General features: G+C 39.4%; 1 protein-coding gene across 1 annotated transcript in view; it reads left to right on the top strand.

Moving 5' to 3' along the window:
• BZW2 (basic leucine zipper and W2 domains 2) overlaps positions 1-17007 on the top strand; it is a 56961-nt gene extending 39954 nt beyond the window's left edge. The window contains exons 7-12 of the mRNA XM_015617280.1: positions 1627-1736; positions 3508-3678; positions 4070-4216; positions 8340-8478; positions 14801-14923; positions 16551-17007. Of these exons, the coding sequence (XP_015472766.1) occupies positions 1627-1736; positions 3508-3678; positions 4070-4216; positions 8340-8478; positions 14801-14923; positions 16551-16579 (719 nt within the window). The 3' untranslated portion in view covers positions 16580-17007. The remainder of the gene's footprint in view (positions 1-1626; positions 1737-3507; positions 3679-4069; positions 4217-8339; positions 8479-14800; positions 14924-16550) is intronic.
• Positions 17008-17481: the final 474 nt, after the last annotated feature.

The raw sequence follows: 17481 nt of genomic DNA on the forward strand, positions 1-17481 counted from the left end.
GCGTGCCAGTTAGAAAAGTAGAAAAGGTCTTGGCTCTTTGTAAGCCAGCAATAATTAAAACATATCTGTATTATCAACCCTGTGTTCAGCAGAAATCCAAAATAAAGCTCCATACAGCCATTGTGAAAAAGTGAAAAACAGCTGAAAACAGCACACCCTCTAATACTGATACTGGCATAAAACTTAACTTTGTTTTAAGCTAAAACTAGAAAAAATGTGTACGATATGTGTACTGGGACAACGCTTGGTGGCAGAGACCATTCCATTAAATTTTGGTATTGAGCACATGGATATGCTAAAGTGTGTTTGCAGTGGAAGCTATGCCTAAGTCACCTACTGGTTGACGAGGCTTTGTGAATCTTGATTAGTCAGCTTGCAGTATTTAGGACTGCTGCATCATGTCCAATATGTAAGACAAGCCCAAAGCAGTATTTGCAGGCATCACCTGGCATGGCATTGTGCATCCCTGGTTCCACACAGTACTTCCTTAAGAATCGTGTCTTACAACTAAGCTCCTGAAATAAGCTTGCCAAAACTGCCATAACAGTCAAGATGTGTAAAGACTGTCAATAAACTTTACAGTGGTCTGGGAATAGTCTCTCCTGTTCTTGTTTGGTGACACATTTAGTCCAAGTATCCTAGAAATAAAAATAATGAAGATCTATAAAGTGGCTAGAAGTGATGAAGCTCCTTCTCACCAGTAGGTCCATTGTAGCTGTCAGAGCTTCTGGACTATCTGGAGTTGAGACAGAAAACTACAGTGGCCAGCTGTAGCCTAGGACTGTACTTTTCATTATGCATTACCATTATCACTGCCTTCAGTAGCCCTGATGTTGGTATGAGCATAGTGTGGAGAATCGCAACTGACCTACAGGTGACCTTCCTCAAGGATGAGCTTCGTCTCTGAGACTTTTCAACTTCCTTCAGCTCCCTGCACTTGCAGTGGAGAATCTGGAGCTGTCATGGTCGTGGTGCAGCTCTAGGAAACAGGAGGTGTGGGCTCAGTGGTTTAGCTCCCCTGGGAAATCCACAGCTAGTGGAGGTAGAGTTCGTTTGATTTAATACACAAAATAATAAGTTGTGCCTTGAGGAAGGAATTTTTTCACTTAAAAATAGTGTTTGTGCCTGGTACAACTGGTTACTAAATGCCTCCTAGGAGGGCATGGTACAATCAATCACCTTGAAGTTATGAAGTTATTTAACCGTATTCCAGGATTTGCTAAAAAACATTTGAAGATATGTTTTTTTAGTTCTTGTTCCTGATTATCCTTTATTGTTTCATGCCGTTGTTTCCTATCCTTTTAATGCATATTTTTTCCTTTTTCATTGTACTCAGTCTGTGAATTGGGAATGTAGGAAAAATAATTGCAAAGAAAATCTTTGAACAACTGAATGGAGATGGGCAATACTAAATGAAAATATTTTCAAACAATCTAGTATAATTCAGAAAACTAATTTTGCATTAAAGAAAAAAATAAGCATTTCAGCTCTATGTGTTTGTTTCTGTTGTCATAAATGTATTTTCATTCCACAGTCTTGTAACTTTTTTGTAACCTTGAACTTCTTATAGTCAACTCTAATTTATGTTGAAAATTGCTGAAACATGTTTGTGCTTTTCTCTAATAGGGATTGCAGCCTCTTTCGCTGTAAAGCTTTTTAAAGCATGGATGGCAGAAAAAGATGCCAATTCTGTTACCTCTGCTTTAAGAAAAGCCAACCTCGATAAGAGATTGCTAGTAAGTACAATATATTTTCAATAATCTTTATCTCTCCCAGGGAAAAAGAAGGAAATGAAATGCAGATGGTAGTTTGCTGTAAGCATGTTAACTCCCCCTCAGACTCTGTTAGCGTTTCTAAAATGTTTTGAAACACAGCAATATTGTTATGGCTGTAGCATTGATACAGGTTCAGGAATATTAAGTATCACATGTTTTTACATTCTGTCTCTATTTTTCCAGTAGTCAGATGCCTTCTGAGAGACTGTTTTTTTTCCTAACCACTGCTAACAAAACATACCAGCAAATGGGCATGAGAAGATCTATTTCTTTAAATTTGTTTTCTTTTTGTTAATGGTATATAAAGTATAAGGAGTTATGATTTGAATGTGTTTAAATAGTATAGTAAATTAATAGTAAGCTAATTTTTTTGCAGCAGTAGCCATCTAGGTAGCATAAATGGTCCTGCAGTGGTGACAGCAGACCTAGTAGGTACAGTGCAGGAGGCTTTCAGCCTTAAGGCTCAAAACCTGTATTCTGAGTTTGTAGCAATTTATTCAGAGAATATATGAATATGTAGCAATTTCATGGGCCTTTTTCTCCCAGTGTCTTTCTGAAGATCATGTGGGGTTTTTCAGTCCTCAGAAAGATTGCTGCTGCGATAATGCAGTCAAATATACATCCTGGGTAGCACTGCCTGGAGACTCAGCAGTATTTCCTGTTTCTACCTCAATAATATATAATTAAGCAAGCATCTTTCAAAAGTAAGGAGCGCCCCATGCCCCTCCATCTCTTCAATTTGTACTTGATTTTAGGTGTCCAAGTCATAAATAATTTGCCATTAAGCTGGCAAATGGGCTATTTATACTGTTCATTGGAGGGGGAGGGCAGGGAAGAAAACTGCATCTTATTTCTATTTTCAAGCTTGACTGACTTAAACTTTCAGCTGTTGGCTCTCATTACTCTGCTCCATTAAACAATTGTAAATTATCAGATGATGTTGCCTAGCATAGATGCCTTCATGAAAGTTTCTTCTGAATTTCATTAGTCAGTAAGTAAATAGATGGAGAGTCTCTAGCTTCTTTGTTAAAAAGAATGCCATACATCCCACAGATCATTGTTAAAACTCCAAGAATGGATGGGAAGCAAATGCTGTCGAATGCTTTCTAAGATGGAGCATTTGCTATAGTGATTTTTTAGAATAATTTTTACTTTTCTAAGTAGCTGGACTTTGATAAATTGACAGCGTCTTCTAATTAGAAATGCCCACAGGAGTTAATGTTAACAGTACATAGTGGATTTTGTGATTTTTGTTAAATTATGCATTAGCGGAAGGCCACGGTGCCTGGGCCACTTATCTATTCTTGAATGTATTTTTCTTAAGAGATAAGTGTGTGGATGTGCTGGGAGGGTGTGATAAATGTGCTTTGCCTATAATGGCTTTGCCACCTCTTCCTTTGTGCTTTCCTTACAAGACTCTTAGAGTCTGGAAAAAGTGTGGTTCCTCTTAGGACTGTTTTGAGCAACATGTTTGGCTCATGGGTTTTGATAAGTACATGCACTTCACATGGAGTAGGTGTTAGCTTATTTGCATAACTGGACATCATTTTTTCCCTCCACTACAGTGAAACACTGCAATTTGAATGAAGTGTTGACTTTTCCAGTGTGGATACATGCAGTGTTTTAAGTGAGGTAACAGGTTATTCTCACTGTTCATTCTTAAAAAATGTTCTTTCCATTCTGCCAAGGGTCATGGTTGGTTATTTAACAGAGAGCATTCCTGTCTTTTTAGGAACTATTTCCAGCCAACCGGCAGAATGTGGACCATTTTGCCAAGTATTTTACTGAAGCAGGTCTAAAAGAACTCTCAGATTTCCTTAGAGTTCAGCAGTCACTGGGGACTCGTAAAGAACTTCAAAAAGAACTACAAGAACGTCTCTCTCAGGAATGCCCAATTAAGGAGGTAAAAGTTGTTTTTTACAGCTTTCTGTTTATATAATCATAATCAAAGACTAAAATAAACATTAGGTAGAGAGGAACAGATTTCCTCTGCTTTTATTTAAACTATTTTACTTTATTCATCAGTTCATTCTGTGCTTAAGACTAAAGCAACCAAATATCCTGTCAATTTCCAAGTGTAGTTGTCTGTAGGATGGGGAGGTTTTCCTTCATTTATCCTTGAGGATGTATTTCCTTTAACTGCATTAACTGTTAGGTTGGAGGGGAGGGACAAAATCTTGTTCTAATTTTGTGTCTTTATACTTCTGCATCATGGTGTTGTAAATGACTACAAGTATTTGGAAAGTCAGCATCATTTCTGGTTCATTGGAAATGTCCCTTATTTCCTTCTCCAGGTAGTACTTTATGTAAAAGAGGAAATGAAAAGAAATGAGCTGCCAGAGCCAGCAGTGATTGGTCTCCTTTGGACCTGTGTCATGAATGCTGTGGAATGGAACAAGAAAGAAGAGCTGGTTGCAGAGCAGGCCCTCAAACATCTAAAGGTGAGTGCATGCGTGAAAAGGAGAAGAAAGCTGTGAATTCACAGAACACATTCTTTGGCTGTCGAGTTTTTACCTGTTTAAATCAAGGAGATTTAGATTTTTGAAGGCTGATGCTGAGCATACCAAGCATTGTGTATTGTCTGACTTCAGTCAAACAGATGCAAAACTGAGGTAGTTCAGATCACTGAGTGCCCCGAGTCTCACAGTGCCAGGGCAAGCCAAGGTGGTCACAGCCTGAGCTCCTCTTCCTTGTGCTTTCCCAGGGTGCCAGGTCCCTGAGAGGCTCCTTGCACTGGGGCAGGGCTAAGCATCTGCTGGGACTCAGCCTGCACAGAGCTGGCTAGTAAACCTGACTAGTAAGCCTGTAGGAACTGCCTTTGCAATGTCTTTGCCAGAAGCAAAGATATTTTGGGAGCATGGTGAGGCGGCTGTGCTGGCTGTGCAGAGGGCTGGATAAATCCAGGCAGGAATGCCGAGGCCAGAATCCGTGAATCAGTTGTTGCCGATGGCTGGCTGTTGTAGCTGGATACTCAGGGATTTGTCAAGTGACAAGCCAGGGGTTGGGTTATATGTGTGTGCATAGAGTGTGGTTACTCTCTCATCCAGTTACTGCCCTTGAGGATGAGGGAACTGAATACGTAGAAAGACAGGCTGCAATATTGCAGTATCATCCTTGCATGTTGGTACAAAAACTCTATAAAGACCTTGGGATAGAAAAGAAACACTAAACCAATGCAGAGGCATCAATCACTGCCATCACTGGTGTTCTTCATCTAAGTCTGAAGTAAGTGTGCAGTGCAAGACACTGAATCTGAGAGCAGAGGCTTTTCAGCAGACTTAGCTCTTTTAAGCAGGTAATCTATGACCTGATATGAGAATACTCCCTCACAGCCAGGGGTTCAAAGGTTTGCCTTTGATCAGAAGCAATCTGGGCTTTATTCTTTATGGTAAAGTAGATCTTTCTTCATATTGGATGTCACTCCATACTTGGGTGTTCCCATGTTGGTTTAGCTCCTACTGCTGCTGTCCTTTTGTCTTAATTTGGTTTCCCAATCAGTAATCTTAGAAATGCAGTCACTTGGGATATTGTGTAGTCTTTGATGGTAAGACTGAATGCCTTGGAGTTCTCTCAAGTGACTCAAATAGCAGGCAAAAGAGAAGATAGTTTCCAGAAGAAGGAGAGACATTGTTTTTCTTGCTCTTTTGATGTAAAATTTTATTATCTCTCTGAGTTGTAACAAAGTATCCATTGAGATTTATTGTCTAGTACTGCAGGGCAAATTAACAAACACTTTCTGGAATATTTGAACTCTGGGAAAAGAGAAACATAGCTGGCTTTGTACAAATCCTGTTGACCGGATGTTTAGTCCTATGCATCTCACTGACCCAATCCATCAGCTGTGTGTGTATCCCCAATGAATTAGGTAAGGCATCTTGCCTATATAAGATAGGAATCTTTCTAGGTACATCCACTTTCTAAAAACAGGAAAATTTGTATGGGGTATTTACTATTTGCACTCAGGGGTAAGATTTTAACAGAAGCAATAGCAATAGAAATTTGGACTTTGATAGCTGCTCCTTTACAGTTCAGTCTTTAAAAATGAGACGGCATTTTTCACATCCTTTCTCTTAGGATAGGTAGAGACAGAACTTGGATCCTTCTGTTAGGGCTCTCAGTTACCTCAGTGTATGAGTCAACTCCAGAAAATGGATTAACACTGTTAGGAAAAATACAGAGCTCAGTTCTGTCCTCTCCTGTGTGTCAGTGTCCCAGGAAAGAGGGAGGTGCTTTGACCTGGTGCTATGATAGGGATGTGTATAAATACATACTTGGTGTGTAATATGTCAGATGGTAGGATATATTCTTGTATGGCTCTAGCTTACAGGTAACTTTCACAAAGAATGTTGCCAGAGCTTTGACATCTGGGTACCAGTCTCTGACTTACCAGATTCTTTCAATAAGTTGTACACAAGGTACCCCTAAAAAGATGTGTCAGAACACAGAGCATTGACCTAGTTTACAGATCTTAAAAAGCCTTGCTGGATGGGTGCCTACCCAGTGGCAGGGTTGAGGTGGGCAGCCATGAACCAGCATACTCGGGCAGTGCAGTAAAAGTCATGTGTGCCATCCATATGGCAGGACCAGCAGGAGCTGACCTCAGGAGGAGACAGGGCAAGCTGTTCAACCATGGATTTCACAGAATAAGCTCTTCATTGTCCCAGTAACCTCACTATGACACTGGGGCTTAGTGCCTAGGCCTCCTCCAGTACAGAGATGTTCTCCATGGGTGAGGAGAATCTTCTAGACAACTCTCACTGAAGGCGTGGCTCTGGTGAGCTTCACAGTGGTGTGGGTGCTTACCCCATGCTCCATAATATGGTGCAAATGGAAAATAATGCCACTTGCTCAGCCAGCAATGAGAAGAAGGTTTCTTAGTCAGTGAGACATTTGTGAAACTCATAACTGTGAACCTGTACCAGTTGAGAAGTGAGGGAGGAATGTGAAGGGGATAAAGTCAGATGTGACAAAATGAAGACAATTTACTTCCAAACTGAAAACATAGGATTTTTATTAGAAGTTATTAATGTTTATAGACAGCAGCACTTCACAATGTGTGGATGGGGGCGAGTTCTACTGAGGGTTTATTTTATGAAATAAACCAACTGCTCTGTGTATTTGCCCTGCCTCCCTGCAATTTGCCTAGATACCAGCTCGATGCTACAAGGGCTAAAATGGGAAAAGAGCTACTCAGCCTGCACGAGTTTTTCAGTGCTCTTTTCAAAGCACTGACGTTGCTTCTAAATACGTGGCTATACCTGCCAGGAGCAGAAAAACTTGGCCTCTGATGTTAGATATATCTAGCCATTTTAAGGGAGTTTCTTCCAGAAGTACTAAACACCATGAGCCTGCTTAGCTGCTTGTTGCTATTGTGATGTTGTGCTCTCTTAAATAGCTGATAATTATTGCAAACCTTTCCATTTCAGTTGATTTTTGTGTGTTTTAGTAATTATTTCCATGGACCATATTGGGTAAAACCCTCATGATTTAGCCCCTTGCAGAAAGGTGCTGAAGTGTACTTTTAAACATGCCCATCAGTGCTATGGGTGATGGCTGGTTTGTCACCTGACAAAGGCCAGCAGCAACCCTGGTCACTCAGACCAGAACTCTGTGTTATCAGGCCATTACAAATCCAGCTGCAGAATACCAAACTGGGGTTACTGAAAACTTGGAAAAAGGCTGAGCTGATTAGTGCAAGGGCAGATGAAATAGTAATATGTAATGTATATTTGGCTATAGTCTCTGAGGATCAAATGTAATTTAACTTAATCTCTGAAAAATGCTCTTAATATTACCTTAAATTTAAGTCCAGTCTTAGATGAACTCATCACAGGCTAAGATGACAGGAAATTGGAGACATATGGATATAGACACTGGCTTTTAAGGAAAGATATGGTCCTTCAGTGTAATTTTTAATTTTAAGATCTGAAATAAGAGGAGGAAATTGCATAACAAATACATTCTTGCTTTATTTTTTATTATATTAATAAACTCCAGGAAAAGACAACTACTGTCTTGTTTGAGTAACATTAGCAGTTAATACTGAGCTTGGAAAATACTGCTGTTTACCGAAGGGTATCATGAATTTCTTGATTGTGGTAATGAGAAAAAAATAAGGACAGTTGATCACAGTTAACTTGGAATTATTTACTTTATTTCAGTTTTCCTGGGACTTCTAAAACCCCTGTGAAACTAGAGACTTTTTTTCATGTATTTCATCTTAGGATGTCTTATGTTATGAACATCTGTAAAACATCACTCCTGAATGAACAGAATGCTGCATTGTGAAATGTATGACAGAAGTAATGCCAGATTGTGGGCTTTATAAATTGATTTTACAGAATTCAGTAACTAAATGGTACTGAATTTTAGTTTACAGCATGCAGGACATGCTACAAAAATCATGGGTATTTGTGTATGTGCATTGTATGTGTTTTAGAAAATGCAGTGTGCAAGGTTTTAGTGAAACATTTGCTGGGATGAAATTCATGATGTTTATTCTAAAAAAGTTTATCTTTAAGTATACTGACATGTATTTTGTTTTTTACCCTCTCTTCCTTTCAGCAATATGCCCCCCTGCTTGCTGTGTTCAGCACTCAAGGCCAGTCAGAGTTGATCCTACTCCAGAAGGTACAGGAGTACTGTTATGACAACATCCACTTCATGAAAGCCTTTCAGAAGATAGTGGTACTCTTTTATAAAGGTAAAAGTGTGTAATCCACTGTTGTATTCTGTGCTTAGATTCTCACTGTCAGCCACTCTCCTATGATGTTTCATATAGTGCATATGAGAAGGCTGTGTTGGTGTTGAACTCTGGAATACTCTGTGCTTTGTGCTTACTTCAAAGGAGTGTGTGGCAGCAGGAAAAGCCAAAACAAGCTCTTCTCTCCCTCTCTTGCTTTCATCCCACATTCAAGAAGATGAGTAGGATCAAGTACTGTCCAGTCACTTCAAGTACAGTTTAGTCCTTGTATAAAACCAGTTCTAGGAAGACATTTCTATAAATTTCTGGAAGATTTCAGAAGTAGAGCAGAGCTTGGCTTTAAGAAACCTTGAAACTGCAAACCCTCCTAGCAGGAAGATTTTTCAGGGGTTTGAAATTGGAGATTTTTTTTTTCACTTGCTCCCTACCAGAAGGAGCTTTTCTTATTCTTCGTTTCCTGCCAGTTTTTTGCAGGTGCTGTAGTTTTGATGGATTTCATTTTTATTGTGAAATTGACTTTTTCACAAGTTTATTCTGATCAGGTTGTCATAGAGACTAATGGTCTTGCACCGCGTGTGATGGGTGGGTGCCAAACAGTTTGTTCTGACGTTCTTGCTATAAATAGTTGGAGGAGAAAAATCAGCAGGAGTAGAAACCTAATGTTGATCTTTGTTCACCCTGTTGAGTCCAGGTACATGTTCAAGGCAAATGAGTTCCAACTGTTAAAATAATTTCATGGTTTCAGAAGGTAAAAGGAAGTGAGTCATGTGGATTTATTTCTGTCCTTCTTTCAATACAGTGTGGCCTCAATGATAAATGAAAAAGCAGTGCACCTTGTCCTTCTGCCCTCAAATTCTACAATTTGTAAAATGCTATTAATGACTGTAGAACAACTTGAAGCTGCAAGCTGCAGCAATTACTTGATTCAGTTTTCTTTGGAAAAGAACATTTGCTTCGGACATGGTGAATGAGAGGCATAATTGCAGTGTGCTCAAAGCATAACTGATGCTCAAACCAGAAATAGTCTTGTGTAGGATTGCCTTCAGAATTTTTGTAGATTCATTACTGTGTTAGCCTGCAAGAGCAACCCTGACATTCCAAAGCATTTCAAAATTAAAAAGAAAATAAATCACTGAACTGTATATTAAACTTAACGTGCTTGAAGAACCTAGTTCCCATCTACTTGGCTAACCCCCAGGTGCTCTTGTTCTGACTCTGGAGATGACTTGGGCAGGCTTGTTCAGAGGGCTGGGAAGACTTCAGCCTCAGCACTACAGGTGCCACGATACTGTTTAGGACTCACATGATGTCTGGAGTTACTGTTTGATCTGTCCAACATACGCAATATGTGCTGTGCCTGTATTCCTGCTTGGAATATCCGGGGCGGGTGTGCTGCAGCACCTGCCTCTGCCATCTGACGCAGTCATGCAGCAGCACAGCTGCCAGCCCTTCCTGACCCTGTTTAGGCTGAAGCTGGATCTGCCCTGTTTGACAGACGTGCTGCCTGCTGGCAGCTGCTTGCCTGACCTTACAGCCACTGCCAAAGGCCCTTCCAGGTGCTCTATGCAGGGAGCATCAGCTCCATCTGCTTTTGGCAGCTTTTGAGTTAAACAGTGTCCATTAGGTGAGGACATGCTACTTTGTCAATCATGGAAGATTCTGGGAGCACCAGGCCTTCAATTCCTGTTTCTTCTACATGACTCTAATTGAGCTTTAATGGCTCATGGTGTGGCTTGTGGAGTGCTGTGCTGCCTGCCTCTTCTTTGTTTGCTGGTAGATTTCACCCTCTCCTTCTCCCCAGTTCATATCTATCCACTAAAAACAAGCCATCAAGTCTTTTTAGAGACATACACTTTATTTATATAACTTCCCAGTGACAGCATATCTTCTGCTTCCTAATAGCTGAGGAAAAAAGCCCCCTAAAGCTGTTACTGGCTGTGTCAGTGGTGAGGGAACAGCAGACACCCTTGTTCTCCTTTCTGTTCTTAAGTGTAACATGCACAAGATCTGGAGAGGTTTCAGGGTCCCTAATGAACTTCATCTAGTGACAAATAAAGGTGTCTGAATATCTGAATGGGCATATAGAAATGCAGCTTTGTGCCAGCATGAATGTGGACAGTTTGTTGCTTGTTACTCATTATGAGGGAGTGCTTCCTGGGCATAAAAATAGTCAGCAATGATGATAGGCACCTAATGCCAGTCATGCTTTGACTAATTTAGTTCTATGACTACTCTCATCATCATGTCCAACATCTTGCATCTCAATGCTTTCCGAATTTCCATCGTAAAATAGCCCTTGGATTACTTTCCTGTGAGCTACCTGGAAATGCCTAAATACATTGACAGCTGGGGCTTGTCAGCACCTAAAACATCTTAAAAGTCTGTGGTGTTGATTTTTTTACTATTCTGTCTCTAAACAGGAAGGAGCATCCACTTTTTCTCCAGTATAAACCCAAGTCTTCTTTTCCCCTAAGTAGCAGCAGCTTCTTGCCAGCTTGTAGGTATCATTTGCAAAAACAGTTCTGTAGTTGGTTAAAGCTTGTTGACATTATTATTTACTATTACTATTCTACCCTTGTGTTCCTGATGCAGTGTAGAGAAAAATAAGCTGAAAAATAAGTTCTCTGCTGATCCCCAGCTATCATGTTGCTTCTCTAGTTTTCACTTAAAGCCAGTACAATTGTTAAACTGACAGCTGCATTTTGACCAAGCTCTAAAAGCCAGTTGCAGAATAAGAATTGTTGAATTCTGGGTGGCACTCAGTAAGTTTGCTGGTTTCCTTGCATTGTAAGATGTATGTTGTTTGTTTGTTCCTTCTGTGTTGCACTGTGTCCCTTAAGTGTTGGTAAAATCAGCACTGTTGTTACTGGAATATGTGCTACATATCATATTCACCTGTTGATCCCCTTTCTTTTAATTCAGATGTATCCTTGAAATTTCAAATGTGAAATCTTGACATTGTTGAAATTAATGATCATTCCTTTCATGAGGATCAGAATTTCACCCTTTGAAAGGCAAACACAAAGCATCTGTGTACTTCTTCATTAGAATTCAAGACAACATTTACAAAATACAAGAAATAGCTGATTGCAAGTAGACATGAAGTAGGGCTCTGGTTTGAGACATAATTAGGACTCAGAGATACTCTTTTGCAGTACAGAGATACAGCAACCAAATGATGCAGACTGACAGAGATTCTCAAACTCTGCAGGGAACACTTAGAAGAATGGAATCTTCAAGTTCCACTTCATACAGGGGTTTTGTTTTTTGATGGATCACAATTATCTTTAAATATCTTCATTATTCAAGTACTTTTTGCAGTACTTGATGCAAAATTTTCCTGGGAAAAACCCAAAACAAACCAGAAAGGCCTTAACTGTACTGTGGGTGACATTCCTTGCATTGAAAGAACCCTTGTCTGAAGGCTCTGTTCTCCCAGCTGAGTTAGCTGCAATAGAGTTGAATTTTACAGAATGATTGACTGTGTTGGCAGCTGCCAGGGTGTGCTTTTCCCTTTACTGCCTGTGGCTATGTGGTTTGAGTTAAAAGCAGAAATTCATTTGAACCAAGTGATTGAGTGCAAAGCCGAGACCTGAACTTCAAGTAACTTTCCAGTTACCCCTGAAGAAAAAGAGACTGGGCTGTTCAGTCTCTGCTCTGCAGCTTCTCTCTTTCATGAGGGACGTCCCTGGAGGCTCTGGCCGTGGGTGGTTTGAGTGGCAGTTGGCTGCACCTGCAGGAAAAGCAGCTCTCTGGGGCTGACATCACCTGGGACTGCAGTGAAAACGATGTGCACACGCCCACAAACCGCAGTGCTCAGCTTCAGCCGTTAAAATATATCTATAATCAACTTTAATGAGGAATAACCATATATATACAAAATGAGTCATTCCCTTCATCCTACTTCCATTTTCCCTTCCCACTGCTTCAAAGCAACTTAGAGGTATGATTAACTACACCCTGTCCTTCATGATTGTTGAATCGAGCATCTTTGTGCTGGCAGGAGAATAGGATCCCTTATGAGCACTGGAGGCATGAATGTATTGCACATAATATTTCCTAGAAATTAAAGGAGCTTTGCAGTTGTCCTTTTTGTAGTTCAGGGCATTTTTTTCTTCTCTGTTAGGGTAGGAGGATTATTGCCATGGAGTTAAATACTGGCAAATTTTTCATCTTCCAGAATTGAGAATGTTTTAATCTTTGAGGCATACAGTAAGATTACATGTTGCTTTTATCAGATTGGGGTTTTGGGAAGGGAAGGAGAAATTGCACTTTACCCTTTGGCAACAAAACCATTGAGCTTATGGGCTTCAAATGAAAAAAACAGATTTAAGTCCTGTTGCTTTTTTTAACTATATGCCTTCCTGGAGGTGCTTCTTTGTACGGACAGTATCATAATGTGGCCTGTCATGCAGCAACAGGCTTCAGCACTTCTATGCAGCAGCTTCATACTTCTGAATGTCCACAGTGCCTCAGAATTTGCTCTGGGGACAGGGTTGCTCTACTTCAGTTTTTCTGGTTGTTGTTTATTTTCCTGAAATCTCCCCTGATTTTCTTTGCCTGTCCTTATGTGTAATAAATACCCTGAGTAATTTTGCAGGTGTAGTTGTGTGAACTTCAGGACTCTGAGGTAAATGTAAACCTTTCACATGCACTTTTATATTAAACCACAGGTTGATGAGTCCATGTGAAATATTTTCAGGTTTGCTAAATTAAAATCCAGATTCATTAAATACTGTATTATTTTTGAGCTGCTGCTAAGGACTACCAGCAAGTATTTAATGCAACGTGTTTGAAACCTCTTTCTTGTCCCCAGTGTTTCTGTAACATTGGAGAAAAAGTTCATTGTGGCAGGTTGTGATTTCAGGAAGATGGTGGATTTTTGTGCCTCTTGTAGGTTCACTAAGCACAATTTATATGTACGGAAAAAAGCCTACAGCCAGCTCAGTCCTGTTTTCCCTGCATTTTCTCAGCATTACTGTCAGCTGCAGTAAACTGTAGAAGAGGTTTTATTTTGGAAAAGTGCCTGAGAGACAAGGTAATTTCCAATCATACACACTCACTAAATTCCTAATTTTCAGGGAGATTTCATATTCAGTTACTGTTGAATCTCTTGGAATAGTTTTGATTAAGTTCAAATGTATCCCTGGTTGCTTCCATCTGTTTATTATTCAACAGCATATGTGAAACGTGTCCCCTCTGTCTCGTTTGATCAGATGCTTAGGGGTTTTAGTGTCATTTATTTCAGTTTGTCTTCTTCCCTGCCACATCTGCTCTAACTTTAGGTTGAAGCAGGAGGTGATGGTCAGGGTCAGTGCCTTGGCATACAAATACCTAGTGGGTGGGACAGCACCAAGAAGCTCAGGGAAGCAGTGAAGTACATAAATGCGTTGATTTTGAGCAGGGAGGGAGTTTGTTCAAAGACAAAAAGAATGGAAATTTTAATGAAGTGTAGAAAGCTGTCTTTAGTCTTTTTATAGAGCAAATACAGTTTTATTTTTTTGTTGTTGATGTTGTTGTTTGTTCTTGCCTCTTGTATTACATAACTGCCAAAATGCCATTGTGGATCCCAGATTTTGCCTCCACAGCCATCAATTACTGAGATACTTGGCTTGGCTGGATCACAGGAGCTTTGTCCTGCGGCTAGAGGTCTGTTGCTAGACCTAAATTTGCATATGTTGGTAACAATAAGTGTCCTTGCTATTTATTAGTATTTCTTTATTCTGAATTGTACTCAGCATCATGTGTCCTCACTGACAGCTATTTTGTTCCTGATGCTTGACATAAAAATATCCATCCAAGCCAGTCCCTTAAAATGGGTGGTCTGAATAGTGACCTTAGTAGCTAAAAACAATATAAGACCTTTAGGGGAAAATGATTGCAAAAATCCCTACTGGCTGTCTCTTAAATGTTCAGTCAGGAGGTATCTGTCCCTTCAGACTTTCAGTGCAGCAAGAAAAAGCATGGTAATTCTTACTGTGGTAACTTCCAAGATGTGCAGGCTGATTATTATATTTCCTTTACCCAGCAATCTTATGTGGTATATTTAAAACAGAAGAATAAAGAACTCTTCTTGACAGAAGCACAGTATTTGATACTTTATTTTAAGCCTAATACATTACACATTTTATTGCATCTGGAACCCATTATATGCATCAAATATTCTGCATTTGTAGTCTAATAGAGATAATGCAAAGCTTGTTCCACTGCAATCATATTAGCTTTATGCTGCCTTTAAAAAAATCTTTCTCCTCTCATGTTTGAAATCTGCTAATCTCTAAAAAAATACATTTTTTTTTACAAACACTGATCTGTATTTCAGCTGATGTTCTGAGTGAAGAAGCTATCCTCAAGTGGTATAAAGAAGCACATGTTGCTAAAGGCAAAAGTGTTTTTCTCGACCAGATGAAGAAATTTGTGGAGTGGCTGCAAAATGCTGAAGAAGGTATGGGTTCACTTGAAGAACTATGGTAGTCTCTTTGCAAAACCAGTATATTTTTTCACATTTTAGTTGTACTAGGATATGAAGTATTCAGGATTTGAAATACAAAACAGCAGGCATGACCATCTCAATTGTTTCCAGGCATGCCTAAGCCTAACAACACTTGCTGCTTTTTTAATCATTATGGTGTTCCTGTGAAGTCCTTTTTTCATGGGGTACCACTTGTCTATAGATAAAATCTTTTAGCTTCTTCAGGGAGGAACTCTGCACTGATGACAGCATCAAGTGCCTTGGTGCTAACACCTGCAGCCAAACAGTTTTCTGTCTCAGTGCCTTTCTTGCTCTTATCATGTTTAATGGCACATAGCATGAGCTTGCCTGCACCCTGGCTCTTGAAACTGGCTTTAGCTGAATGGTCAAGTTAACGTTATGTGGTTTGTATTTGCTGCTTTAAAATGGCTATTCAGAAGGGGAACTAGCTTCTTTTGTCCCTGACTTGGTTTTCCATCATGATCTTGATAGGAAAATACTTATATTGAATAAGTAAGTTATCTTTTTTTGCATGAAAAATTCCCCTCAGTTGGGAAGATAAATCCATGTGGAGTAGATAGGGATAGAATTATTAGGGTTCATTTGCATCCATTTAATATAGTTAATTTTATAAACTCGGAGGGAATATGTTCTAGTGACAAGGAACAGATAAAACTTAGCAGCAATTCACGTGTTCAGGTAGCAGTATAAAAATGGCAGCTGCTTTCACACTTGAGATTTTAGATGGGCAAGCTTGGTCTAATTAAGCTTTTTTTTTTTTCTTCCCTGTTTTAATTTTCTGCTTGTATGCCTCGACTGCTCTTTATTTTTATCCTTTCCTGCATGTCCCCTCTGCCAGATGTCCTTAATTATGAAGTCCATTACAAACAGAGACAAAATGTTTCTGTAAGAACACGTAGACCATGTTTGCTCTCAGAAATCTGATCTATGGTGTAATATTTGTTGGCAGTGAGCCCTTTCCTGTCAGGTGAACACAGAGATACAATATGATGCAAAGTAGCTTTAGGTTACAAAACCAGTGTGTGTATTCCTCCTTCTAGGTTACTTCTACTTCTGCTTCTATTACTAAGTGAACTTTATCTTATGATACAAAAATCATTAAAATTTTGGTTTGTACATATTTCATACCTCCTGTAGGGTAACACCACTTAGCCTTTCTAGATAGGCTGGATGGTGATGCTGATTGATATTTGCAAAACAAATAGTTTTAAGGGTGCTTCCTGGATGAGAGCAGTTCATAGAGATTAGAAGAGTGAGCAAATAATGGTGATCCTTTGTTAAACTCAGCTCAGGTACACATTGTATTGCTCTGTAGATGAGGACCAGAATCATTCATCGCAACATGGTGAAAATTTTAGTGAGAGATCTATAAATTAAGAACTTCACTATGGAGGAGCTCCTGAAGCTGTGTTTCTTTCTTATTTCTTCTGTTTGATCTGCCAAACTTTCCTGGGAAGTACTAGGTGTGGTGAAAATTTTCATTTTCAGTTTGGAAGGTTATCTTGTTATTTTTATAGAATTACTCACATCAGTGTCCTTGTGCAACCTACATGAAGTGTTTTACTCTCTTCTCTTCCAGAGTCGGAGTCTGAAGGGGAGGAGAACTGAGGTGGTTCCACAAAGCACAGTCTCAATCTAGGTTAATGCCAAATGCGCTTGGGAATGCCATACTGTTCAAGCAAAGAGGCTTTACTTCAGTGTCATACAGAAAACTATAGACTAGACTTTCCTTTTGTTTAGAAGAATAAAGGTTTTTAATGGAGCCCTGAGGCATTAGATGCTTTACTTGGGACTCTACCTCTGGCTCAGTGTACACTAACTTAGGCAAAGACATTCAGCAAGGAGCCATATAGAAAAGACGAAATTAAATACTTATGGACTCCTTTTTATTAACGGTCTTTTTCAGGTACTATGGTATATGAACACTCCAATTTCTGTTTATAGAACTGTTTGGTCTGTGTTTGTAGCTCAATATTGGCTTGTGTATGTGATTTGACACCACCACATTTTTTTGAATAAATGGCTTTTATATCTTAGTTTTGTGGTATTAGTGTATATGTAAAGTTCTGGCTTGCCAAAGTTTTTATGATTCTTCAAGTAAAAATTACACAAAAATGCTAACAGACCATTTTTATACTTCTTCCCCAAAAAATCAGCAGCTGTAGTTAACTGGTGTAGGGATCACTGTCAAATATTTATTCCCATCCTTACGTATAACTTTGGACAGATTAACCATATTCCATAGCAAATGTTGATTCCTTCTGCTCCTTAATTCAAAGAAAATGTACAGGAACAAATCTATGGAGTCCTAATCTTGCAGGTACAGTTTATGCAAATGATACATATAATAATACGCTGTGCTCAGTTCAGACTGCACTCAGTCATTGGTAATTACTGAATTTTGAAAGAGAAATTGTCTCATTTTAGAATAATTAGCTTTAAAGCATGCATGGCTAAAAGTCATTACATGTGAAATCTGAAATTTATTTACATCAGGTTTAGAAAAGCCG

The sequence above is a fragment of the Parus major genome, chromosome 2 (assembly GCF_001522545.3).
Source record: "Parus major isolate Abel chromosome 2, Parus_major1.1, whole genome shotgun sequence".
NCBI lineage: Eukaryota > Metazoa > Chordata > Aves > Passeriformes > Paridae > Parus > Parus major.